This window comes from Epinephelus moara, chromosome 24 (assembly GCF_006386435.1).
Source record: "Epinephelus moara isolate mb chromosome 24, YSFRI_EMoa_1.0, whole genome shotgun sequence".
Taxonomy (NCBI): domain Eukaryota; kingdom Metazoa; phylum Chordata; class Actinopteri; order Perciformes; family Serranidae; genus Epinephelus; species Epinephelus moara.
The window spans coordinates 8,814,010-8,839,269 of record NC_065529.1 but is presented as its reverse complement, the minus strand read 5'-3'; the positions used below and the strand labels follow the sequence as shown (position 1 = coordinate 8,839,269).

Below are 25,260 nucleotides of genomic sequence, written 5' to 3'. Positions count from 1 at the left end.
CTTACTTGTACTCCCAACATACAGCAGAAGTGTGTATGTTGGAAATCCAATGAACATGGGTTCAACCCACACGTGACCCATTAACTGTTGAGGTCAAACTGTAGTTGTCAGCATTCACAGACTTCAGTCCGCAGTTTTAATCACTTCACGATTAAACCACAGAGTTATAATGAATTACATTACATAATCATCCCAACTATGGCCATGTTGAGTTCTCGGACACACACTCATATTGTCCCGCGCTCTGTATCTTTCTAAATAAATATGCTATATGTCAACATCAATTAGAACTTGTCTACACCTGTCACAAAGCAGAAGCTAAATTCCTCCCTCTGTAGAGACACCTGTTTACCAAAGGCTGACAGCCCAGGTTGGGAGGATGGTTGTAGGACCAGGTTGCCTGACTGCATGCTGACCCTTTCAAATTGAATGTTAAAATATATTTAACCTGCAGTACTGCATCAGTCTAAATGAGATGTAATATTACCCCCAAACAGGGGGTAATGCTCAGCACATGAGAAGAGAAATGGAAGTGAGGAAATGACTTAAGTCAAGACGACGCAAGAACGAAACAAACCTGTTTTATTAAGTGAGATTATTTTTTGAGCTCTTTAGCAGGATAAGTTTGTAATTGTTTGCAAGCGCACAATTAGTTCTTTCAACACTGGGTCGTGATATTTATGTGTTAACTGGCTAGCTAGTGTCTTGAATCCGTCCTTTCAGTCTTCGGTTTCCCTTTTTAAACGATAATTACAGACTACCACTGCTTCCTGCTATGGAGGGTTATTTCCTGTTACACAGGCATATAACGTACATGCTAGTTGGCTGTTGGCTGTAGACTTTGCTGGTTGTTCAAGTGCAACTTTTTGGCAGAGACGCAGGCAAAGTGAGGCGACTTAACAGTCGACCTTAGTCGCCACTAGTTCTTTGATTTCGGTTTGGTGTGTCTGAGCCTTAACAGGGCAAAAGTGGAAGACAGCTGAGGAAGAGCAACTGAGGAGGGATCCCTCACTCTCAACCAACAGACATGCAATAACTGTTGTTTACAGAATAGGCCAGCATGATATAATTCCAGTATGTACAATCCATATGACAAAATGATACATAGAAATGGAACATATATACAACAGCCCTTTAATAAATCATACCTTCATAAACATAAAAGTCAGTTTTTGACTGTTTTGGAAAGGTGTTTTTAGTATTTTATTATTAATGGTAGGCCAAATAATAAACACTTGCAGTGAAAAGCAATACAGTTCAACAGCACCACAGACTACACCCTTCACAGTGATCATAAAGTTGAATCATCACCTTTCAAATACAGTTTCAACAAAAAATGAAAATATTAACCCTCATGATGGAGGATTTATTGCAGCACCTTTGGATTAGACTACATTCTTCTTAGCTAGGTATAACTAATAAACCATCAGCTGAGTGCATCTAACTACATCATGTTCCTGGATTTTAGTGACGCAGCATTGCTCAGGCAATAATTGTGAGATGATGAGGGTTAGATAGAGAGAGCATCAGTATATTATTGTGTTTTGTAACTCTATACAGTATGTTTGAAAGCAAAAAGTTAAATTTTTTGTTTTACAGTCGATCTACGGCAGTGTCAGAGAGCAACACGGAGGAGGAAAAACAGCGTCAGGAAGAGGGAGGTCTCCGAGCCTCCTCACCTCTTGTCCACGGACGAATCTCCAGTGATGAAAGTGAGGCAGAAGGACCCGAGGAGCTTGTTGAGTTCCCATCTTCTGCTGCACATCCCAGACCACTAGCGGTGAGCAGTTTGTATTTGGGTTTTAGCACCCCTTCCAATGAAAATCAAGTTTTTAACCTTGTTAACATCATGTCCATACTGTGTTTTTATATGCTATAAGACATATCATGAGTGGAATAAGCAGTCAGTGCCATCGCTGAGCATTTCTGTCTTGGAATTACAGTGTACCAAAATTCATGTTCTCAAAAACATGAATTCAGACAGCCAGGGTTTATATGTCAAATATCTAAGGAACCAATCCCTTCAACTTGCGAGGTGACGTTTCCATATCATCGGCTTAATGCTACGGCAAGACAAGGAGTATCAGAGGAGGAGCTGTGGGTAGCTGTGTATCGTCATTTTTCAAGCTGAGTCTCACGTTAACTTCAACTTGTCAGAGCAGGTGATTGGGAACAAGGTTTATCTAACATTAACAACACAGTGCTGGCTGTTTGACAACATAGTCGAGCTGAAGGCTTTTGTTGTGTATTACTGTTCCATTTCTAACATTGTAGAGAGCAATGAGCTAAGTCTAAGGTGAGCAGGTACGCTAGAGCTGCAGGTGAGTGGCTGGTGGAGATAGAGGCTGGGATCAAGTTGCATATTAAACCTGCACATTCTAAACGAGGCAAAGATGTAGAGGTACTTCCAAGCCATTTTAAGGCATGAGGGGATTTTTCATGGAAAAAAAACATCTAAAACTGTTAATTTGATGAACAGAGATGGGTTTTAGAACTCCAATGCCAGGAAAGGAACTTAAACAATTGGAAGAGGGGACCAGGGAATTTCTGCCAAAACTATTCTTGTTCTTCTCGCACAGACAGTATGTCCGAAAGTGGGCCAGATTTTTGACAGTATTTTGTTTTTAGGGCTTTGAACATTAGCGCAAAATCCAGACATTGTTATTGAGTTTATCTGACCTAGTCAGCAAAAGGTCTGGAAATTAAAATGTAGAAATATGGCCCAGGCATACAATGATAACAAGTTGTTATGGCTTGTTGTGTTGGAAACATAACATTGCTTATCAAAATAACGGAAATGCTAGTAAAGCAGATACAGAAGAACACAAGCATCCCACTGAAATGTGTTTCTGTCCACCTAATGCACTGCTCACTGGAGTGATGCAACACAATTCCTGTGCCAGCTGAACCTTCCTGCATGTCCTTAGCAGGAAAAAGGGGGAGCTCCCCACACCTGAGTACTACTGACAGTCAGAGATTTATCTTAATCTCAATACTTTTATTACTCTCATATCATTGTGAAGAAAAGTGGTAACACGCTGATTTACTTTGTATGTTTTTACAGCATCCATTGCTGCTCATCTTTATGTTCAGATTTATGTTTGACTAGAAGAGAGCCTAGATTTTATATCCCATATGTATTATTTTATTAGGTTGGTGGATGGTAATTGTGCATTTCACTGTGAGCAAATGTTTTTTTTTGAAATGTGATTTAAGTGTAACTGTTGGACCTCAAAATAATGCAGGATGTCAGAACATGGAGTTGTTTTAAAGTCACTGCTGGTACCGATAACAAAAGACACTTGCCGGCAGCATGTTTACAACAAGCTTTCTTTCTCCAGGTATGTTCATTTGGCAGCCATGCATTGGGTCACGGCATCTACACGTTTGACAGGAGACTTCATCACCTGAGGTCGGCTCTCAGCAGCATGCTGGAGCACCACATCAGCGCCCATCTTTGGAAGTAAGAAACATGATCTCACATTCCTGCTCAGCCTTTATTAGATTTGCTCTGCCTTTATGGCACTAATTCTTATAGCTGGGATGAAATGAAAAATGCCTTTTAGATAACATCCCCGGTTATATTGTGCACCTGTTTAACAGTATATCCCCCCACAAATTACAAATCAATTTCTTTATATTGTTATATCAACGTCCATCATGTTTTTGTCCTGCAAAAACAAACTATGACGTATGCTTATGTAATTCAGTGCCAACCAATTTCAACCAATAATATCGTAACATTCACACGTCAATCAGTCTGCAACTTTAAGCAGCACAGAGCTAAGTTAGCTTGCTAGCAACAGCTAGGGCTGGGTGTTAGCATTCAAAACCTTTACAGTGTCAACTGAAATAACCCAGTACCAAGTAAAATTAAAACTTCTCCAGTCACATGATATCTGCATTTGATTCTTTTTGCATCATGGGTCTGATCCTGGACCGTCCCGACTCCTGCAGGATCCGCCACCGTTCTGTTGGAGCCATCCCCTGAGCTGCAGCTAACATCCAACACTTAGCCGCAAAAATGTCCCAGCAAAACGGACACCTAAACGTCTCGACTCTGTTGTTAAAGCTGTTGATAACCGTTAGCTGTGTGATGCCATTTCCCCAAAATACTGTGATTATGGGCTGCTGGCCAGAATTTATTCACTTTGAAGAAAGTGGTATCTGTGAGAGTTCCAAATTATACCCAAGGCATGTTTTTTAACGGACAGATTCAGCATCTACACAAAGCACACAATGGGCTTCGTCTCTCTCTCCCTGATACTACTATCCCGTCTGTGTACAATGTCACAATTTCTGTGTTTGTTATGACACATTCACTTGGCAACAATCAAATCAAATTCCTCACAACAATATGTCCTCCTTATTATATCCTGCCAGGCTATCCTGTTTCAATCGAGAATAAGTCATGATAGTGAAGCTAGATACACTTGAAATGCCATTTCATTTGGACTTAAAGGTTTTTGTAAAAACCAAACAAAACTATTGCATACATTTTCCATCCCTAAATGCTTTTATTTGAAAGAAGCTTTGATGGTGGTACCAAGACCAGTTTCACTTCTGTTTCACTGCTGATAAGGTGGAATTGGCTCTGCCTCTTGTCCAGTAGTTTGAGCTGGTCTCAATCTCCAACAAAACTTAGTTGTCAGTGTCAGATGGGCGACATGCCTACACTACAAATGTTCAGCCCACTAATGCAAAAGAACTGCTGCTTTACACGCATACACGCACCACCACCACCCTGATCACTTAGTTGAAATTTGCCAGTCCCCAGTGACATGTTTCAAATGCTTGGTGCTGAATGATAATTGGTACCATCAAGTGTACTACTCTCTTTCACCTCCATCCAATTAATGTTTCTTTGTAGATTTTCACCCACTGTAAAATGGATGACTTACATCAGATGCTGTGCTTTGGTAACACTAGCAGATAAACTTGAGTGTAACCCACTGCTTAGTCACCAATAGATGAAGCAGATGGTGTTTTCTGCTGCCCAGAATAGCAGTGGTGAAGAGTCTGTGAAGTTGGCAGTAAGATGGAGACTGACTGCATGAACAGGCACATGAGAAAAAAGCTTGTTGGAAAATAAATGGGTTCAGATCAGAGCCCTGCAGTTGACATAGCAAATCTGTGCTTCAGTGTAGCTGGTTAATAATCACATTCTTCCACCACCCACTACAGTATTTGTTAAGACTGGCTTACTCTTTCTTAATTGTACTAAGATAGTCACACATTGGGTGAACAGTGTAGGACTTGCAGCCTTAAAGCTGTAGTTGGTAGCTTTTAATTTAAAAAAACAAAACTCACTTTTTGTCATTTTCTGATATTGTCACGATATTTACACAGCAATAAATGAGACAGAAAATCTGTGAAAGAGAATCATTGTCCTCTGCCCACTCTATTGCCTTGTAGCACTTCTGAAGGCATCACCACACGTGAAGGAGAACAGCCAGTCAGAGCCGAGGTTTCTCTAAGGCAACTGTGAATCTTATCAATCACGGCTCGTGAACTTCGGTCAAACCAATCGGATATGAATCAAGATTCTATTAGTGCATTGCCTTTTTCTTACCTTAAATGTTTTCAGAACCTGGCCTGGCTGCCATTTTGAAAACAGATGAGCTGAAACCAAGCAACGCCCACCGGCCAGTGCCAACTTTCTCATTTTACAGCTAAACAGTACACTAAAATATGTTTCTGAAAACACTTGAGTTGAGAAATTGGCAATGCAGTAATAGAATCTTAAGTCATATTTGATCGGCACTGCCTAGTTTGACAGTTTGACTGCAGCTGCCTTAAAGACTCCTCAGCTCTGATTGGTTGTTTTTTGTGAGCTGCAGTAAATTCTAGCAAATGTCACTGGAAACTGGAGGAAGAGGAGGGACATGTTTTTTTAACACAGATTATCTTTCTCATTTCTCATCTTAAAAGGGGGCTGCAAAACACAGGCTGTTAAATATTTTTTAAATCGAACAACATGAACACAATAACGATATGAAAACAAGCCATGGTCGACACAGTTATACAACCAAACCAATGGAAAAACAAAGCACAAAAACAACTGAAGAACAAATAAATCACATTTTATTTTGCATTGCATTTGTATTACTACATTTGATATACAAATGATGCAAAGGTTATATTTGCTGTTCTGTTTTGTCTCGTGGTATCTTTCAGTTCAGCAGAGTTGGTTATTGTTGGGGTGCATTTTTGATATGTTGTGGTAAGCTTAACTCATGGTCAGACTTGTTAAACCAGTGAGACTTAACTGGTAACCTAGCACCAAGCAGAAGTGTTGTTCCTTTGTTACTTGGAGCTTAAATTACATTGAGCAGTAATTTAGAACTGCAGTTACACTGTTAACAGAAATGAGGTTTAATGTGTCTTGTTTATATGATTTCAGTGGACTTACTAATCACAATAGTATTTATACAATGGATTTAGAATTAAAATATATTGGAATACATATTATATAATTAACAGCATAAATATTTATTTCAGGAAATCCAGTAACAGATTAAAGAATACACTACCTAAACTGCACAGTCCATATACTGTGCTTGCTGCTATGGCACTCCTAAGTTGGTAGTCAGAAAGCTTTGGCATCTTATGCTTAATTCCAATGCTTTAAATTCTTTAAAGTTTTATTTTGATCTAATGTCTGTTTGATGTATTGATTTATGGATTTATTCTCTTTAAATCCAGGAAAATACCTCAAGCCACAGATCTTCAATCTCCACCTTCCTCAGCCAAGACCATCACTTCCTCGTCCCCCTCCTCCATAGGCGCCACCTCCTCCTCTTCATTACATTCTAAGGTCCGCACAGGAAGTCATATCAGCTCCTCCCTCAAAACTGCATCCTCTTCCTCCTCTTCCAGTCGTGGTCCAGGGAGACCTCCGACAGCCATACAATCAGAGAACTCTGGGGGCAGTGGGAGCAGCATCGGTGGTGGCCACCTGGTGTCTCCGGGTAAGCCTGTGGCGGTGCGTCAGGTTGGTCCTGGGCGACCCAAGAACCCTGTGGGGCGTCCCAGCAAGCAGATGCTGAAGCTGCGAGAGGAGGCCGCAGCTGCTGCTGCCCTCCGCAAACGTAAAGCCCCGTCCCAGGAAGGGGAGCACTCAGGCCCCGACAGGAACTGCATCATCCTCCAGGACCGGGGCCGCCCACCTTCTGCTGCCTCTTCCTCCTCATCTTCTTCTTCTAAACCCCCTGTTCCCTCCCCTCTCCCACATGGACAGACCAATGGCACGCTTTCCCCTAGCAGCAAACCCCGCCCCCAACCCTCCCCTTCAGAGTCCCATTCACCAGCCGCTAAGGCGGTCTGGACCTACAGACGGACACATACTCCTCTGGGCCATTCATCACCCCCAGACCCCTCCTCTGCCACCAACAATTCCCACAGCAGGGGCGGCGTGGGGGACTCAGGACTGCACGGGCAGGGCAGCGGGAGGGGCTTTGAGCACCAGGGGCTTGTGAAGAAACGCAAGGGGGGCGGCATGGAGGAGCATTCGCCGTCCTCCAAACCCTCAGCACACCGTCTGCCCTCCTCCTCTTCCAGTTCCGCCACCTCCTCCTCCTCCTCTCCACGCTCTAACTTCTACCCCTGGAAGGACAGTAAAGGTGGGGGGCTGGCTGGGGGCGTGGAGAAGAAACTGGGCACACAGAAGGTGAGTTTGGATCAGAGAAAACAGGAAATGAGCAACACACAGGTTGACAGGGAAAAAATGATGTTGCAGTTAAAGTTACCATACGCAGCTTTTCTCCTGGCCAGACTGTATTGTTAGTGTCCTTGATCCTAAGGCCCAACACTCATCATGAAGATTTGTAGTCAGCTGAAGAGCTGACGTATTGGTCTGTACAGCTTCCACAGGCCTCGAAGAAGCAGACAATGAACACTTCCAGTCTGACAGATACAACATTGATCCTGATTGTTTTCCTTTATTACCATCACCTTATGACCTGTGACTGTTTCCTTTACCTTGTTAAAGAGAAAACTAGCTAACTGCTCCATGCTCATCTGACACATCTTTGTGGCATGTTCTCCAAAACAACTTTGAAAAGCCAAATTAAGGCAGTGTAGACCGGAACAAACACTGATCATGCAGGGAGCAGCCTGTCAGTTTAAAGGAAGATGCCACAGCCAGGTTATGTCTTGAGTATCAAACACGCACTTGTTGACAGATGTGGTATTAGAAGTTTCTACTGACCTTTTGAACTTTATTGATGTAACACCACAAGCCTGTTTACATCTGGCATAAACATGTGTTTCAGTGATCTGAACACAAGTAGACAGCAAGATACATCCCTGTTCACATCTGTTGTGTTCAGATTTTGTTACTGCCTTAGGTCAGAAGGTTAGAGGGTCAGAGGGTCCTGTGCGCAGTTATTACATCTCGCTAGCTGCTCTCTCGCATGTTCGCCAGTCATGTTAGCCGTTGTGTTGGTACAGCTGGAGATACCACTGTCAACAGAATTCAACATGTCCCTTTTCACAGGGCAAACTAAAGGACAGTCATGTAACACTTTGTCCATGTTGTTATAAAATAGAGTGTTTGCACGCTGTCACCTGAACAACCACCCTGTCCTGCATTGATTATGTATATTCCTGTAACCTGCTTGTCAGGGACGCATCAGTGTTTACATTACAAAAGATATGTGGTAAAATGTGTCCCAGATCACTTGGCAAGGGATACGAGTGACCGGATCACAATGTGTCTTGATTGTGTTTTATACCTGTACTTAGGGCTGTCCAGTTGTGATTGGTTGAACCAAGATGCATGTTAATATCAGGTATAAATAGGTTCTAAGTCACTGTCACTGTTGTGAATCCAAGCTGACTACAGCTGCTGTCCTCTGTCCTACTAACTTTTCAGAGCCACCTTAGTCACATGGAGCCAGACCTGTTTTCACTCTCTGCTTTAGCTCTGTGTCAGTACTGGACAAAGCAGTGGTTGAAGCCACCGTATTCCGCACTAAGGAAAGAAAACGCTCTGGGTTGTTTGTGTTTCTTTAGACCAGTAATAATAGTCTTGGGCAGCACTAAGCCCAGGATGCAGCGATGGTGCCCTTCCAAAATAGTGTTGGGTGATAGCTGAAGAGGAGGAGAATTCAGTCTGAAATAGGCAGCTAATGGCAGGCTTATACGCACAGTCTACATCCTGTAAGCCTGACTAGAGCCACCTTTTAAAACAGGCGTCACACACAAAACTGATGTTCTGTGGACAGTTATGGTCATATGAAAAACAATATCTGCTATAACTAATTTACATGTCAAAAAAAAGTCTGAATCACATGAAGAAATCAGTCCATACTAAATATGTAAACATATGGATGGTGGTCTGTGGGCTGGATTTCAAAACTTGTCATGCCTATAGTAAGGCCAGCGTTAAAGCCTTTGCACTCCTAGTCAATATTTTTCGTATGCGCTTTTTTTAATCCCATCATTTGATAGAAATGGTCACACACAGAACCCTTGCACACTTGTCCAATGCATTTTATTGTTCTATTCGTTGCAAAAATATGTGACCTCTTACTTCTTGAATATTGAAAAAGAAAATATCGTGTCCATCCAATCCTGAGAGGACATCCAGAGCAAGGAGAGTTTTACGTACTGGTAAAGGAGCTGCTGAATTATCTCAGTCATTTTCTGGTGGCTTTTTCAGGATGTTAGCAGTCCAGTTTGATAGCTACTTGCAATTCTGAAATCATACATTGAAGAGAAGGCCACAGTTTCTGTGATCAAGTTGATCCTGAACTGCAGCTGGCAGTGTGTCAGAGACACACACAAAGATGGATGTGAAAAAAGGCAGAAAATGAAACTTGTTGTGAAAACTTAAATGACAGATAAAAGTTTTTGAATCAGTACGTGAACGTGATTGACAGAATATGAGATTGTATTGTGTGACAATTTCAGACGACAAATGCGGACTTGATGTGAAAAGTATTTACTTTTAAACATTAAAAATGGATGAACTTTAGGCCTAGAAAGTTTGTCACCTTAGTGTTAGGCTGGCTCTCAGCTAAGAGCTGTGTTTCCATGGCAACAGTCACTGACCTCAACTTGAAGCTGAAGCCTAGTTAGGTATGTATTTTAAATTGATAGCTACCCAGAATGCAGAGCAACTTGGTCATATTTAAAGGTACACTCCCCTATTTTGGTAAAGTGCTGCCACAGTGCCCTACTGTAACCCCATTACCAAAAATTTAAATGAGTTGAGTTTGAAACATCAACTAAACATAATGGAAGTATCTTATCCAGCCATTATCTCTTCTCTATTCTTTTTATTCTGACTTTTCTGACAGCGTGTATGTCAGTTTTATTTTCCAGTGTCAAGTTGTAAAAAAGTAAAGTAACATTTTCTATTTTTTCTTTTGTCCCACAGCCAAAACTGCACCATTAGGTGTGCCTGCCTTACAAGCCACTATGAGGGAGCCAGCTCTGCTCAGTCCAAGACTGAGGCAACAGGACTCAAGTGTGTGTCTGTGTGTGTGTGTGTGTGTGTGTGTGTGTGTAGTATGAATCTGTTGGTGTGTGAATCACAGCTGGGTGTATGTGTCTGAATGTCTGAGGGAGAACTGTGGGGGGGTGGGGTGAAATTCAGAGTATGGATTTAGAAATACCTCAAGACCATCCGGTTATGCTGCTAAATTAAATATGTTGGTTTATAAAAATGGATTAAAAATGTCCTTTACACTTTACGTTTCTGTGACTTGTTTTTAAGGCTATACGTGTGATATTTTAACTCTCGACACTCTTGATTTTTCTCTGAAATTTCCCTTTTTCTTATAGGAAACTCCACAGTGTATAAAAGTATCTCAGTAATATTCTGTATCTACTCGTTCCAACACTTCATTTAATCTATATGATGCTCACTATGTTTTTTTTTTTTTATTTCTGATCACCTCCAAACAGCCTGACATGTTTGGTATCTCTGGAAACCTTTGGATTCTCAGTAAAACTTAAAATACATTTTCACCTTTGTTGTGAACAGTACCTGGGTACACACCGTGAGCCACTGCATAATGTAGCCACTGACTGCTTTAGTGTCTGAGATGTAAGGATATTTAAATGATCAGTACTGCTGTAGTTTGTGCAAAACTTCTTTGTTCAATGTGATAATTTACACTGTGCACCTGACACCAGCTGCAACAACAGTAAATATTTTTTAAAGGGTGGGGAGAACAATTGGACATCTCAACATATAACCGTGTCCTCTGAATAGGAGCTTAGTATTGCTGCTTTGAAAAGGTTAAAATGATGAACGTTAAAATAAAGAAACCACTCCAGGATATGTTGAACATCAACATCTGCGCCTGTGACAGCTGTTGCTGAAGGGATTATGTTTTGGGGTTGTCACTACATATGTTGATCCTATTCTTGTGAACGCCTTGAGGAACTTCATCAAGTTTGGCACAAACGTCCACTTGGACTCACATTGAACTGATAAGATTTTGGAGCCAAAAGGTCACTGTGACCTGACAAACATGTTTTTGGCCATGATTCAAGAATTCATAGACTTATTATGGCAAAATTTCACACAAACGTGTGCTAGGATCAAACGATGAAGGGATGACATTTTATATCGAAGAGGTCATCTTCACAGTGACATCACAATGTTCTGCAAAAACACTTTTTGGCCCTCATTAAACACCATAACTCGGAAACAGAAGGGAAGACATTTGGTTAAGATAGTGAATTGGTGACACTAATCTTGGGTGCCCACCTTGAAACTGCTTGTTGATTGTATAGATCTGTGCTGCTGGTTTGTAGATGTGTGAAGCATCCATGTTTACAATATCTAGCTTCTTTGCAGCAACACACATGTTTGAAGCATTATCTACTGTCATGGATACATATGAGTCTGGACAGACATGGATGTAAACTGCAACATGACTGGTTTGTGGAGGCATACAACTAGGTGGTGATTATTTAATTTTTTTCAAACAAGTCAAACGATATTTTAAGGAAAACTACACCCATTCTCAAAATTCATATGTGTTATTACTACAGTCTAAGACAGTCCAAAAATATTAGAAAAAAGAACAACTCTCATATCCAAAAACTAGAGTGCTAAAACTCAAATTTGTGATGTCAAAAGTCTGGAGTTGCTCCAAAGACAATGAATTGAGAAAGATGTTAGAGATGACGTTAAGAGCACCCAGGGCAGTGTTCTGTGTATCTGGGTACATTTTTTTGTTTCAGAACTGAGAACACTACACTAGAATGAAGATCATTTGTGTACAAAAAAGACACCAAACATTCTGTAGGTCCACAACATTAGATTCATCCATTGCCTATGGAGCAGCTCCAGACCTTATACTCCATGACATCACAAGTACTAGACTGACATCTTTGGTTTCTGGCTTCCAGAGAGTAGCTCATGCTCACAAATATTGATTGAACTTTCCTAGACCATAGAAATAACAGGTGGTGTTCCCATGTAATACAGAACTAATAGAGAATCAATTCATGTCATTTGTGCTAACCACAGACATATGCAGTATATGGTCTATGATACAAACCAGTGCAAAACAGTGGCAGCAATGACTTACTAAAAAAAGAAGGTAATTTTTTCTGAAGACTCTTAAAAGTGACTTTTTCTTCCAGATTTGTCCTTTAATATGGTGATAAGACTGGAAATAGCCAGTTCAATTCCACCTCTGGTTGATAGTGCCCTTAGCTCATAATAATAGCACGTGAAAAATACCATTAATGATATAATAATACATGAGAGGAACAGAGTCCTATTGGCAGGTGTGGGCTCGCTAAGATGAGGTAGCCAGACTGCCATCTAACCCACGTTACATACCAAGCGAGGACTAACTGGAAAAGCAGGAAATAGAAATGAAACATCTCACTTGTCTTTTACTCTTCGGTAACCGGGAAGTGAAACCCCAAATACTGGCAAGCAACAGCGGTGAAAGTTGTTTACTATCTTTTTTCTGCACTGAGACCGCCGGTCACACCAAACGGCTGCGTAGAGAATGTGGGAAGTGTACGCGAGATGTTTTACAGCCAGCTGACCGCGAGAGAACAACCTGTCAAGCCTGTCAGATAATGTATGGAAGCCGAGGAGGGGCAGCACAGTTCCCACTCCTGATGGTCTCTATACAACCAGCCTGCTTTTTAATCCACAGTCGGACCGCATTTGCTCTGGAGGAATTACAGCCACTGCTTCTTTTGTTTCGTCAAACTGGCGCAAACTAGCCAAGACTTAGACTGGAAGTTAAGTTTTTTTCCTTGTAAACAACGCTAGTAAACGAGTAGCCTACTCGCTAACCGGGTGGGCACACAAACGCTGAGACTGTCCGTGTGAACTCGAGGACTGGGAGACAAATGTAACCACCGTGGGTAGATACAGGACAGCAGGAACTATACAGCCAACTGTTTTGTTACTGTTATTGTACAAGTGAAATTTTTGGCGTGATAATACACCCTTTTACAACTGAATAGTTTACATTTATTAATTTATGCCAATAGGATGATTGTTATAACCTCACTGCGAAAACCAGAATGAAGGTGCTGTATTATTACCTGGACGCGGACTTTGAAAAACTACATACCGGAAGTCTAATGTGTTGTCATTGTGTGTAGTTTGACTACATGCTGATCGGATCACATATCTATCCCGTAGCTGTCCACTTCTTCCTCCTTCCTAACTAAATGATTATGGAGCTCGTGCAGTGTCCCGACAGCACACACGGCGCGTCTCTCCGTTTCAGCGCACCCAGAGTCTGCAGGTAGCCCGGCAGGTGGCTCAGCGGCATGCCGTCTGATGTGGAGTACAGCCCGGTGGGAGAGGGGCTGGGGATGCGGGACTACTGGTTCTATGTGTGGCTGCGGAGGGCGGCGGTGATAGCTGCTCATGTCACCGGCCTGGGCCTGACCCTCATCATCTCCCTGCTGTCCAGACCCGGAACCAGTGAGTGATACATGATGTTTGGATAAACACCACCGCAGACCCTAACACGTCTTTATTACTCATATTTATCCTCCAAAAGAGAACAACATTTTCATTAAATCTGCCATAGTTCGGAGGAATGATTTGTTAAAGCTCGAGTAATTCATTGCTTTATGTTTGTGTTATAATGTGAATAAATTAAATTAAAAATAGCCTAATTCATTTTTTAATTTATGAAAAAGACCACGAGCCTAATTTAAAATGTGTAACAAGGGCTTTTAAGATTAATGCAGTTTTATTTGTTAAGTTTTTTTCTCCCTGATATTTTTTTAATATAGCCATAGATTTTGGGTCGGTTGCAGAGGACACAATCCCCTCAATATTTAGAACATATGCACTTGTCCTACCCACAGTAAAAACATGAAAATAACAGATGACTCATATTACAACACAATTAAAGATATTTACACCATAAATTGATGCAGAAAAATGCACAAATTGGTGCATGAATATTAACGAGAATGCAGAAAATTAAGTGTTTAAAGCTCAAAAATTGCCTAAATCCCTATCCGCTGAGAGGGTCCAAGGACAGAGGGATGTCGTATGCTGTAAAGCCTTTATAAATAAAATTGAATTGAATCCCCCATTTCATATGTCCCTTCCTAATGTTTAAACAAAACCTACACCCCTGATTTTTAATATTAGAAACTTACAAATTAAACAGTTGAAAAGTAATCAATAAATAAAGTAATGAACTATTATGTATTCTCCTCCTAATAACTACCTCAACAAATTTTTAGAGTGTTACTGGATCAGTGTTTGTGCCATTTAACACTTAATAGGATATTTACTAAAGGTGTAAATCTCTTTAATGTTACTCTGAAGACTTACTGTGTAATGTTTCTGTTGCCCTCTATTTGGGTCGCAAATTTTGATTATTCAATTACCAATACATCTCTGGATTTTTTGCTAGACTCTTTGTGCCATTTCTAAAATGTCTAATGATAAATGCCAACTGTTAAATTTGCAAAAAGTGATGAAACAGCTTCTTAAACTGTCACGCTTGAGAAGCATGTTCATTTCTGTCACTTGGATAGAGCACAAACTATTGTCTGATTTAGTGTGCAGCCAATGTTAAATGTACTCCTGCTGTTTCCTTCAGCTGTGGTATCAGGTTCATTTGATAATCATTGTGGTAGTCAGTTTGCATGCAAGCAATAGAAACTGGATACAACAAGCAAAGGTTATAACAGGCCCTACTGAGGCCTCACTGATTGCTCAGATCTAGAAACATTATTAGTTTTGTGATCACTCAACAGTTTTGTCATTAATGAACTCCCAACCTTCAATGTTTTTCTTTTGGATAGTTTTGAATTGTAAGATGCTCACTGGTGTTTCTCTGCTTTCCAGGTCTGTTTTCTTGGCATCCAGTGTGTATGTCTGTTGCAGTAAGTTTGCATATAACACACACACACACACACACACACACACACACACACACACACACACACACACACAATACAAAGTCTTATCTTCTCATCAGTAATCCTGATCTGATCATGTTTTCAGTTTGTCTTAGCTCGCATGCAGTTGGCTGCACATTTTTTCACTGTAGCTAAACCTGTCAGTGTTTTGAAGTTAGTGTGTAGCTTTTATCAGTCTGTCTGACAGTTCCTGTTCAACCAAACACTTTTAAGGTTGTGCACTTGGGTCTTTTTTCTTCACAAGTTCCAACCTACCCTGCAGACAAAATGACAAAATGCCTAGACAAACGCCATAGTTTTTATCTCATACTTACATCATTTTCTCATAATCGCAAGAAGAAAATATCCATGCCAGGAGAGACAGGACCTGACATGAGTTTATTGGCTTTTATTTCCTCCTTAATTAGACATATGCAGGCACATAAATACCATTGATTTATGTAGATCAATTATCAGTGGGAATGGCACATTGATTAACATATTACTACAAGCAGCGTTTACAGTAATATGTTTAAAGCTGATAAAATATAGGTTATAGGTTGACCATCATCAAATAAGACTACAGTATATGATTTCAAGAGTGCATGAGTTGAATATTAACTCTCCTGTAAACATTCAGCATACCTTTACCCTCACACCCTCCAGTCTTTTGTGTCTCCATCTTCTTTCCACTGTGAATAATAGATAGGAGGGGTTGGGAGGAGGGAATGCTAACACTGAACGACTGTGTTGCATCACTGCGCCGGCTATTGTGTTACAAAGTGACCTAGAACATGTTAGAGAGGACAGCTTGCAGGTAGACGTGGGGTTTTCTCTGTCACGGCTCATGGCTGTACAGCAGTGATGATTGGACACGATGCATCATCACAGTGTGTCAGTCGTGATAACTTACTGTACAAACATCGTGCCTCTCCTGTCAGAAACAGCTCTTCCCTTTGAGCTGAATGTCTTTGATTGATGTGAAGATTTTCCTCCTCAGAAATGAATTCAAAGCACATTCAACAGAAGCCTGTTTATGACTCACTGCTCACTTTGTTAACCACACACACACACACACACACACACACACACACACACACACACACACACACACACACAGTTTACTTATGTCACTTTTGGTGACATTACATCGATTTGCATTTACTTTTGCATTTATTTACTTATTTACCTAGCCCAACCCTAACCCTAGCAACTACTTGCCTAACCACTACTATAACCTTAACCTAACCCTAACCTCAACTACTGACCCAAAAATCAGCTTTTTCCAAACTAGGGACAGAGCTTTTGTTCATTACTTTTTAGTCACCTGAAATTAAGAATTGTTGTGTTTTAGTTACCTTAGAATGAACCCTTAATATCTACATACAGACTAGGTCCTCTTCCTCTGAGTCTGCCATGTTGTTCTACAATAGCAAAGAATGGACAAACCACACACTGGCTCGAGGTATTGCCATTTGTATTTTTGCATCAGCCACAGTAGTTCACATGGGAGAAGTTTCAGTTGGTTGCAGTCTGCAACCTCACAGCTAGATGCCACTAAATCCTACACGCTTGTTTTTTAAAAGGTCTAAAGTGTGTCCCCAAAGAGCAAATAAGTTAGGCACGCACACACACACACACACACACACACACACACACACACACACACACTCTCTTTAGCCCCTTTTATGCAGCCTGTTTAAGGCAGGAATTTCATACTTATGTTCTGCCTCGCCGTTCTTTATAGAGGGTACGATCGCAGCGCCTTTAAGCCAGCAGTGGAGGTAGTAGCAGCGCCAAATTGATGTCCGTGTTAAAGGAACAGCCGGCAGGAGAGGAACATGGGCGGGACAGGTGTGATGTTTTGGCGGTGTGTTATGCATGTGACCCACCGGGAGAGATTTAAAAAGTAGCTGATAGCAGTTATCAGCTAACTCATGGAAGAAAAGCAACTGAAAAATGTCTGCTAATTAGGTAAACAATGAGGTCTGGAGCTCCTTACTTTCCGAGCAGAGGATGAGATCAGCCGCCATATAACAGAGACGGTAAATTAATGTTATTGCCATGTTTATGCCATTATTATTGTTTACAAACAGTGCTGACAAATATGTTATATGTCACACCAGAGGCCAACGCTGTTGTGTTACACGTCATGCCCGTCACGCCCTTTTTTTGCTCCTGTGATGCTGGCATGCTGTCTAAAATTACACAGGAGAGCGACGATGCCAGCTTTCTTTGGTTCTGTGTGAAAAAGCAAAGGCGGCGTGGAGAAGGGACTTCGTAGCGTCCCTATAGTGCGATCTCTGTGTAAAAAAGGCCGGTCTCTCACTAGGGTCAGACTTTATTTAAATCATAAGTGTTGCTTAAGTCTGGTCTGCAATGTTCATTTTCCAAAGTTTTATTCACTAGCTGCCTTTTTTAATAAGAAAATGTTTTTTGGTTGATATTCAAACACACCTACCATAGGCTGTTGCTTTGACAAGGAGTTATGCAGCAGTCAAGCGTGAAACAATGCAAACCAGTCGAGCAGACTTACTGTGCAACATAGTCATTACAGCTCAATTGTGCAATGCCTTGACAGTCTCATAGTGACAGAGTGGTGACTGCCCACTACAAATGTTACTGCAACAGGGGGAAGAAAACACCTTAAAGCTGGGCTAGGCAGTTTAATTTTGTCTGTGTCTTAAGAGAACACTTCGCCTCTGCACCTTTGCTTTGCTCTATTTTTAGGCTTTAGAAAACGTAGCCTGTGAAAGGCCCTCCATGTTGAAAATATTCTAGCTAAAAGGAAACCCCGCCCACTGATCGGGGTTTGATTGGTTGTTTTCTTGATTCCTGCAAATGCCATTAGGAGCACCGGGAGGAGGCAGAGGAGCATGATTATTTTCAGAGTTTATCTGCCTCATGTACTACTGTCAGAATATAGTGACAGTTATAAATTATAACGTGTTGTCATATTTCCTACGAAAAGGTTACCTACTGTAGCTTTAATTAACACATTTTTGTCTTTTGTCTCCTTCTGCAGTACTGCCTGTGTATGACTGAAGGCATCCTCCTCTTCTCGGCTGAAGGATCCCCCTTTTGCTTCAAATCTCGGAAGGGTAAAGTCCGTCTCCACTGGTTTTGTCAGGGTCTGGTCCTGATAGCTGCTGCCACTGGGCTGGGGTTCATGGTTGCCAGCAAGAACGTGTCCGAGATTCCCCACCTGGTCAGCTGGCACAGTCTGCTGGGCATCTGCACCTTGGCTGCCACCGTGCTCCAAGCGGGTTGCGGTATCTGCGTGAAGTTCCCAAAGCTGCTGCGTCTTTCCTCCTCTCCACCGAGGCTGAAGCTGTACCACGCTACCTGTGGTCTAGTGGTCTACCTGCTGGCCACAGTGACCGTGGTCTCGGCCATGTTCTCAGATTGGTTCCAGGCCACGGTGAAAGGCACAGCCTGGTGGGCTTTCCTCCTGCTGCCCCTCTTCCCCGCCCTGGTGGTGATGAACCAGATCACTAATGCCTACCTGCCCCGCAAGAAGATCACCAGCTAGGAAACACATAGCACAAGCAGATTTGCTTTATTCACTTGGTGGTCATTTTGGATTTACGTTTTGCACAGAAGCTCAGAGAATCAGATGGAAGCAAGAGTACCCCGCTAAAACATTGACGAGAAAACAACTAAAGCAAACAGCTTGCTGGTCGTCCCACAGACTGTGAAAACATGGGTGTCTGTCTTTCACTGCAAGTATCTGAAGAGAAGTTTGGTAGCCTGGACTTTACTGCTTGCCAAGATCTTTGTCAGAGCCAGAAATTCTTCATTTGGCAAAAGGCCAGAGTCTGAGGGAAACTGAGATTAGACATGCAAAAACACCATATTTGATTTTGATAATCTGTGTTTACTAACAGTAAGTCTGTACCCTCAAATTGAATGATTTCTTTGTGCACTCAGATTAATTTCTCTGATACCTCGAGGACTCAGCAATTTTTCAGTTTTCTTAAAGCCAGCATCTAGTGGCCAGTAGAAGAACTGCAACTTAAAACACTGACTTTGGCATCTTTGGCATCCTCAAGCTCTGACTCCTGCTGAAATAATAAACTGTCAAAGAATCTGATGACACTATGCATAATATGTGGGCTATCATGCCAAGTGTACATGCTTGGAACTGAAAATGTACTGGAGGCAATCCCATAGCTGGAGCTGGCTGACACCTAAATGTCTTTCATCTGTTGCATCCCCAGAGGAATATTTTCACTTGGTATGTAATGAAAACAAAAGTCTCAAAGACAGTGTATATAGACTGGTTTCTGAGTGGATCTGAAGCACCTACTGCTGTTTGTGTGAGGACACAGCCTTAGTGATGAAAGTGCTGTGGATTGTTGCACCAGCCTGTAAATTCTATTTATTTATTCATTTATGATATTTTTGTGTTGTGTCTGTCTTGGTTGCTTAGAGGTGCTACATGTAGCATTTTAGCATTAAAATTTCATCAATAAGTATTTCCTAATATTCAGTCCCTCCAGGATGTTGCGATGACAATAATTTGTGCAAACTCAGCCAATCCCTGTGATTCTGCACAATCTGTCAATTTTATTCAACCACTGCAACTTTACTGCTTAAACAGGTAAAATCTCATTTAAGTTGCATGCAGTGTATTGATGGCTTTCTGTTTATCGTGACACTAGCTCACTGCTGCAGGACTGGAGCTCTGTGCCTGGGACCGAGTCCCACACACACAGTGACAGGGCCAACAGTTCACACAACTATCATTATCCAATGTCCAATAACAGGTTTAACTACAAAGGTTAGGAGTCAGAGGTTGTGATGAGATCATAATGTGCTGTGGTAGTTTGTACTAACAGGGCAGAGAGTGCAGGAAGAGAGCGGCTCACGGAGACAGTTGACAATCAGCTGTTGCAAACATTTGCCAAATTCCGGAGGAACTTAATATTAAAATTGAATCAAATGACGACATGTAAAGTGAAAGCGGTCACTTGCAGCTGGTGAATACAGTGGAGCATTTAGCGGCTAAAGCAGGATATTTTTTTTCAGGAGTTGTTGGTGACCAAACCAGAGCTAAAAGGAGAGTGGAGTCATCAGATGGACACAAACACCACTCCAAATGAATGCTTATGTTGCTCTTTGATACAACTGTTTTCTAACACATTAGCCATAATGTTGCTGCAGAGTGCTTCTGTTCCTTATTGGCCACAAAAATTAATCAATTCAAATTTATTAGAGCAGAGAGAGCCACAGGGATGTCGAGACAGCACTACAATGGTTGTAAACAAATGAGATCATTGTATTGTTAATATTGTTTTTTAGGGACAATGGCATGGCTGGATAGGTAGCTAGTCTTGTTAAACATACTGTCAAAATACATTTACTGTTTTTCAACTATACACAGTGTTACTGACTGTGAATCTTGCTAGCATAACATTAGCTCTCTGGCTCATAGCTGAGCAAACACAGCTGGCACTGGAAGTTAATTTGACGTCAGAAAGATGTCAAACTCTTACGTCCGACAGACGTTAAATTATGGTTGGAATGAAAATTGGATTGATGATATTTTTACTGTCTAATGACATTAGAATTTCACATTGTGTGGACATTAACAGTATGACGTATCGCAGATGTTGGGTTTTAGTCTCCATACCTCATAACTAAATGTGGTTATTCTACTTCAAACTGATGTTAGCATTAGACGTTGCTCTGACATTGAGTTTTGGTTACCTGATGTCACAACTTAAATTCAACCAAATATCAACGGCTAATGACGTTGTTGGCCAGCTGTGAAAGGTTCTCCCATTGCCAAGTCGTATCTAAGGTTTGTCATATTTACTGGAGTAGTTGAACGTTTCCATTGCATATGAAACTTATGGGATACCAGGGAAACTGAGTTATGGCTCTTTAAAAACTTTAGATTTTGATTGTAAAATAAGTGGTCTTCGAAAAACATCAGCTTTAGCATCATCATTGGTGTTAGGAAATGGTTTTCTTGATGATGCCTCATTTGATTATAAAAATGCTAGCATTGCTAACCTAACTGACTCCTGAAAATCTACATGTAGCACCTCTAGTTCTGTCACTATGAACATGTGACCCCTTTCTGTCTTTTAAGTGGTTGTTTGTTAGCCATGCTCTCAGTGTTTTGTTTGCTTTTATAATCAATGGGAAAAATGAACATGCATTCACTCACGTGTTGCTTTGTCATACAAGGCCAAAGGCACAAGCTTTCTTCTAGCAAATATGTCATCAATCAGTTCCTCCAGGAACCGTACTAAAATAAACCAATCCCCTATCAGAAGACCTGAAAACTGAACCAATCCCTGCACTTTTCCATCCAATTCAGAACTATTGTTAAGAGCCAAGGTCAATAAATCTCAACTTGGTCTCAACAACCTGGCCTCCTCTAAATCTCACCAAACTACTAATACATTTCTACCAATCTACAACTATTTTTACCAACAAACTAACCATTTGATACTCTATATGGAGCTTGTTGGGAAGGATACACAGCACGGGAGGAAGCACGACCTGACAGGCCAAATTCAGGGCAAATAAAAGTCTGAAGCGGGTAGTTTTCTAGAAAAGCAGCTGCAGTTTGTGTTATTTTAAGCTGCAATAATCAGGACAACACTCGGTGAGACCCTGGTGAGACAGATGAATGTGGACCTATTAAACCTGATGCACAAAGACCTATTGGATGTACTGATCCTCCAGCACCTTGCCTCAACCTCTTTTTATTAGTCACTGCTAGGCAGCTTATGCAAATATAAATCCGTAGTGGTGTTTCCTTTTTGACATAATACTAAGTCGATTATAAATCATTGGATGGCCCTCAGACTGCAAGCAGTGATATCGACTGTGTCGTGAAAGCTGAAGTAGGTAACTGTTATAAAAATAACTTTTTGTGATATTTGCTGAAACTGTCACTGTATCCTGACAGTAGTACATTAGATATTGTGTGAAAACAAAATCTGGTTCCTCCTAGTGCTGCTAATGGCCTTTGCAAGAATCCACTGCGCCTGAACCAAAACAACAAATCAGAGCCAGGGGAAGTCATTAATCCAGCTGTTGATCATGTCAACCACTGCTTGTGCACAGGATGTTTAGCCAACAACAGCGCACAGAGCAAAGACAAGTAAAAATTAGAAGACCATTGACTAAAAGCCTGCTTTCACTTCCACTGAAGATCAACAGTCTTCTTCTCTTTACTCGTATTTGCCATGCTGTCGTTTGCAAAGGAGGAATGGGGAGTTTTTTCATTGCTCGTGGCTGTTTCTCAGCCATTGTGTATGCAGTGCTCCTTCTGAAGATATGCACTGAAGTGGGAGCATAGTCTCCTTTGCTCTGATTGGTTGTTTTCGTTCAAGTGCGTTGGATTCTTGAAAATGCCATTAGGAGCACTAGGAGGGGCCATAAGAACTAGATTTTTTACACATTAATTGTTTAGTACGACTATATTACTGCAATGGTCTTCTAGGACTTTCAAAACAAGCTGCCACACTGCCTGTCAGGATATAGTGACAGTTTCATCAAATAAAACAAAAGCTATTTTTTAAATAAAAGTTACCTACTACAGCTTTAATATAAGAGATACTGAAAGATAAGTCAACACATCTTTGTCCTCCAAAAGCACTCATCAGATGTAGATTGCACTTAATGCTGGGAAATTGTAAGAAAACCAGGAAATAATACACCTTCCATGAGTTCATTTGCAGACTGGGTTTGACCTTTTAGCTGTATTTCATGAAAATCAGGGTTTCTACTGATAAGATGAGGATTTTTTTCCTCAACTTTTTTCTTTCCTGCTTTTGTTAGCAATTTTCTATGTGATTTATGAAAACATGTACTGCAATAAATGTACAAAAGTGTAAGTACTTTGCCTTGATGAGGGAGTGGAAATCATAATTCCAGATTTAATGTGAATTTTGTAACTTCTTTACCTTTTTTGGTCCTACTGAGCACAACTCGCTCACAAATAAACGTATTCTGTGTTCAACGTGCTACTCAAGTCTTTGCATTACGAGTCTGTTCAGAGTGTTAATGAGGTAATCAGAATGTAAGTTGTAGGTTTGTATTTATCCAATCCTTGTCAGCAGGTTGCTGCCTGTGAACCTTCTGTAATAAACAAATATCTACATTTGAATTTGTAGTGTTTGTTTCTATCTCTAATGAGGCAAAGCCACCCTTGAATACCTTTTTTTTTTTTTTTTTAACTGGTGACAAACCATTTCATGTTTCAGACTGCAGAAAACTACATCAGAGGAGAAATAACTTTCTTGAGCTGTCATTTTCACAATCAAAGATTTCCAGCATAGAAGAGTGATACCAGCCTCTACCCCTTCAGTAGTGGGAAAACAACCCAGAATGCAATGCAGCCTTATGTTACTTTTATGCTTCAGAAATCCAAGGATAAGGCTGCCAATATTCTATATATTTTTCTTATCTTTTACAAACAGGTAGCAACCTCCGGGGCTAAAAAAATGAAGCCAACGCAGAGTGCCAAATGCTGCAGTTCTTCTAATGGCCACTTGAGGCCAGCTCCAAGAGCGAGTCAACCCCCATAGACCCCCATGTTAGAATGCCCAACTTTACAACTGAAATAAACATGTTTATAGCCTCGTACAAAAAACTGTTTTGATCTCTGTAATTCATTTCCTCATCCATGACAGCTGTATGGGGGATGGATTTTTATATAACACATCCGTTTACATTTTATTAAAGCTTAAAGTTATGTGTAATTAGAGTGTGGCCGCTTTAAGTGACAGGTGGGTGAAGTCTGTTAACAAGTCGCTACCACAGCGACAATGTTGGTTAGATAATACAACCATGGAGTAACCCCAGATTCACAGAATATAGGCTTAGCCGTATCTGTTGCTATTTCAGTGTGTTTTCAACTCATGAAAGCTAGTTGTGACGTTTTGGTGGTCTAAAAAGTCTTGTTCAGAGCTTGGTTGGACCCAAAGACCCCCTACGGAATTGGATGTTCGGTTTTTCTGTTAGGTACATTTTGTTTAATGGTTTGAAGCCATTTTTGCTTGCAAAAATTAGCATTAGCAGTATAACAGTTAACCATAGCTGTAAATGCATCGTGCTAACCAAGCTAGCAGCTAACGTTAGGTCACCTCCACCCTCTTGGACAAGAGGGCGACGTCCAAAATGCCAAACTCAAGGCTTCAAAACAGGAGTCCACAAACCAGTGGGTGATGTCACAGTGGCTATGTCCATCATTTTTTCCAATCTATGTTTACAAATCACATGAAAAGACCCAAATCAATAATGAATGTATTTGCTGACAAGTATTTGTTGTGTATCAAAGCCTAAAATATCTTCTTCCTTTGTACCATAGAGCACCGTTGTTGTCCAAAAACTATTAAAAACACATCAAATCCTTCATTACCATGAACACGCACACTGTCGTTTATTTTGACTCAGTCCCACATACACTGCCCTGTTGCACAAAAATACTCAGTAGAACAGTGATTCTTGAATTTTTTTCAGTAATGTACCCCCCTTAAAATATATTTTTTTAAGTGACCAGTGCTAAACATTTTTGGTTGGAAAAAAAAGCCTATATGAAGTGGTACAACACAGGGCTGTGCGATCAGCATCTGATTTACTAAACAACAACCTTGTAAGTGAAAAACACTGAGATACCTCAGCTCAAATATGTCACTTACATTCATAGCAAAGCAGGTTATTGTCATCATGCAGTTACACTAAGACAGCATTGTTGTTGCATTAAACTGCATTTTTTTGATAAGTTGCACTTACAATGTAGTGATATTATTTTAGGAATTATGCATGACTGATATTTTTTAAATAAATATTTAAAAAAAACCTCTCCTGTCGTTCTCCAAAGTACCCCTAGGGTGTGCAAACCCCATTTGAGAAACACTGCATTATTCG

General features: G+C 40.9%; 2 protein-coding genes across 2 annotated transcripts in view; both read left to right on the top strand.

Moving 5' to 3' along the window:
• atxn7l2a (ataxin 7-like 2a) overlaps window positions 1–10,830 on the top strand; it is a 28,219-nt gene extending 17,389 nt beyond the window's left edge. Inside the window, exons 7-10 of the mRNA XM_050039339.1 lie at window positions 1,600–1,780; window positions 3,342–3,463; window positions 6,706–7,669; window positions 10,385–10,830. Coding sequence (XP_049895296.1) covers window positions 1,600–1,780; window positions 3,342–3,463; window positions 6,706–7,669; window positions 10,385–10,402 — 1,285 coding nt within the window. The 3' untranslated portion in view covers window positions 10,403–10,830. The remainder of the gene's footprint in view (window positions 1–1,599; window positions 1,781–3,341; window positions 3,464–6,705; window positions 7,670–10,384) is intronic.
• A 1,882-nt stretch (window positions 10,831–12,712) lies between these two features.
• LOC126386779 (probable transmembrane reductase CYB561D1) lies at window positions 12,713–24,958 on the top strand. The gene is made up of 3 exons (XM_050039359.1): window positions 12,713–13,924; window positions 15,314–15,351; window positions 18,392–24,958. The coding sequence occupies exons 1-3, from the start codon at window positions 13,768–13,770 to the stop codon at window positions 18,896–18,898; spliced, it is 702 nt and encodes a 233-aa protein (XP_049895316.1). The 5' UTR covers window positions 12,713–13,767; the 3' UTR covers window positions 18,899–24,958.
• Window positions 24,959–25,260: the final 302 nt, after the last annotated feature.

Bases quoted from the DNA above. Each gene is read 5' to 3' on its own strand.
- LOC126386779 (XM_050039359.1), top strand. From the start codon at position 13,768: ATGCCGTCTGATGTGGAGTACAGCCCGGTGGGAGAGGGGCTGGGGATG. The intron at 13,925-15,313 runs GTGAGTGATACA...TCTGCTTTCCAG, and splicing joins GCTGTCCAGACCCGGAACCA to GTCTGTTTTCTTGGCATCCA. The intron at 15,352-18,391 runs GTAAGTTTGCAT...CTCCTTCTGCAG, and splicing joins CAGTGTGTATGTCTGTTGCA to TACTGCCTGTGTATGACTGA.